Source organism: Penaeus monodon, chromosome 32 (genome assembly GCF_015228065.2).
Source record: "Penaeus monodon isolate SGIC_2016 chromosome 32, NSTDA_Pmon_1, whole genome shotgun sequence".
In the NCBI taxonomy this organism is placed as follows: domain Eukaryota; kingdom Metazoa; phylum Arthropoda; class Malacostraca; order Decapoda; family Penaeidae; genus Penaeus; species Penaeus monodon.
In genome coordinates, this window is record NC_051417.1 from 37,447,522 (window position 1) to 37,449,370 (window position 1,849).

Sequence of the window (1,849 nt, forward strand, 5' to 3'; positions counted from 1 at the left end):
CAGTGTGTTTTTATCCATAACCTTTTCCGTGTAGCCAAGAAGTGGACCAACCTGCTGGAAGCGCGCGACGCGGTTGGAGAGTTCCTCCTCGCTCTGGCACAATGTGACGTTGATAGGCTTCGGGTTGATGTGGGCGTGGGCGTCAGGGTGTAGCGTGCAGCACGTGAGTGGCACGACGCGCCCCGGGCCACCCGCGCGCTCCGCCAGCCACCTGGATTCCACCCAGTCCGCTGGTCCCGACACGCCGCAGCATTGCAGCTGTAATGGAGGGCCACGTCACTGCGACTCGGGGAAGGGGGGGGGGGGATCCCTGACTACTTATGGAGTTATGTTCTACAATATATTCTTCACATAAAAATATTAGTACAGTGGCAGGGCTTGAAACAGACCATGCTGAATTTACACGCTGATCTGACTGCTCGTTTGGAAGAAATTTGAGAAAAACGATGGGTCAGGGCCCCTTGAAACGTATATTAAAAGTGTACATTTCCTTGTAACTAGGGACGCTCTTATCTTCTGAGCACAATCATTCACAAAGAAAAATGTGTGTGGTTGCCCGATTTCGTTTTTTGCTCCTTTTAAACTCGGTCCAGAAATTCTAATATAGGCTGAGCCAACAAATAAATTAACAAATAATCAGATTTTTATATTTTTGTTTTTCAAAATATTTTAGGTCAAGGAGGTATTGAAACCAACATAAAAATTTATGTTTAGATCTAACAAAAATAAATTAATGAATATGTGGAGCATTGGGGCTCTTGCTTTGTGTAAAATTAGCTTTCACATTTTACAAACATCGGCTATAACAACCATCGAACACTACTAGTTAAATATTGTTTTGATCGTTGCCAGGTGTGTCTGCGAAATTGTGTGCACGTGAGTGTGGACAATATATATTGTATATTAACATAAACATATTTGTAACATACTCAACTTCTTTAACTTTATACGCCGCCAACCTTTCATTGCCTTATTTCTTAACATAACACGACGTTTACTGGAATTTCCTGTTTCACCGGGCATACTCTGTTGGCATTCAGTTTCCCACAGATCCCACAACTTGCCAATACATACAACGTTATTCATAACCAGTGCTGTAATTAGCTGTCTCAGCCCTCAGGAATAAAATTACTCATAATACTTGGTGAACTAATAGTTATAATGGGATTTGCCCCAATTTATTCAAGCCGTAGTACGGGAAAGTAAAGTATAATCGAACACAAAGTTACCGCTTCTACTGTCCACTAAAAACGGGAGTATCAGGTGTGGGGGAGGCGTGTTTTCCCCTGGGCTTATTCGTTGGTCAGGCCGAGGTTTGGTTGGTTGCATGGCATACTAAAAGTTAATGAAGCTTTATACTGCATGCTTATGTAATTAGTAAATTCAAATAGGGAATTCAAGATGCGTGACAGGCTTATGGTAAGGGTTCGAGGTTACATATTCGTTTAGAGTTTGAAAGAGGTATCAGAGAAGGCTGCCTCCACTCACCATGAAAGATCGCCTAGCCAACTCGCAATATCACTCAGTGGCAGCATTAATCCAAATGTTCCAACCTTATCTCTCTCCTTGCAAGCTGGTTTCCTGTGACAAGGCCTAACTTTAGCAGCTCTCTCGCTAAATATTTTATAAAGGCCCTTGCCTTGTGGCTGCTTTTGTTTGAGCGAGGCGCCTGCGACATGTTTGTATTTGCAATAGGCAAAGGACAAAGTATTCCCCTGGTCGCCAGCGCCTTCGAATTCCCTCACAGTAGCAACAGTAAGTTGAGAGTGTTAGGAACCTTTGACCTGAAAGATTTACCTTCTCTGCCTGGTGTAACCCGTGTGACCCATTTTGATAACCACCTGACTTG

The 1,849-nt window shown here is 43.5% G+C and overlaps 1 protein-coding gene across 1 annotated transcript in view; it reads right to left on the reverse strand.

Annotated features, from left to right (window-relative positions):
• The window catches only part of LOC119593858 (CD151 antigen-like), a 35,452-nt gene that overhangs the window by 31,107 nt on the left and 2,496 nt on the right, over positions 1-1,849 (reverse strand). Inside the window, exon 2 of the mRNA XM_037942889.1 lies at positions 52-258. Coding sequence (XP_037798817.1) covers positions 52-258 — 207 coding nt within the window. The remainder of the gene's footprint in view (positions 1-51; positions 259-1,849) is intronic.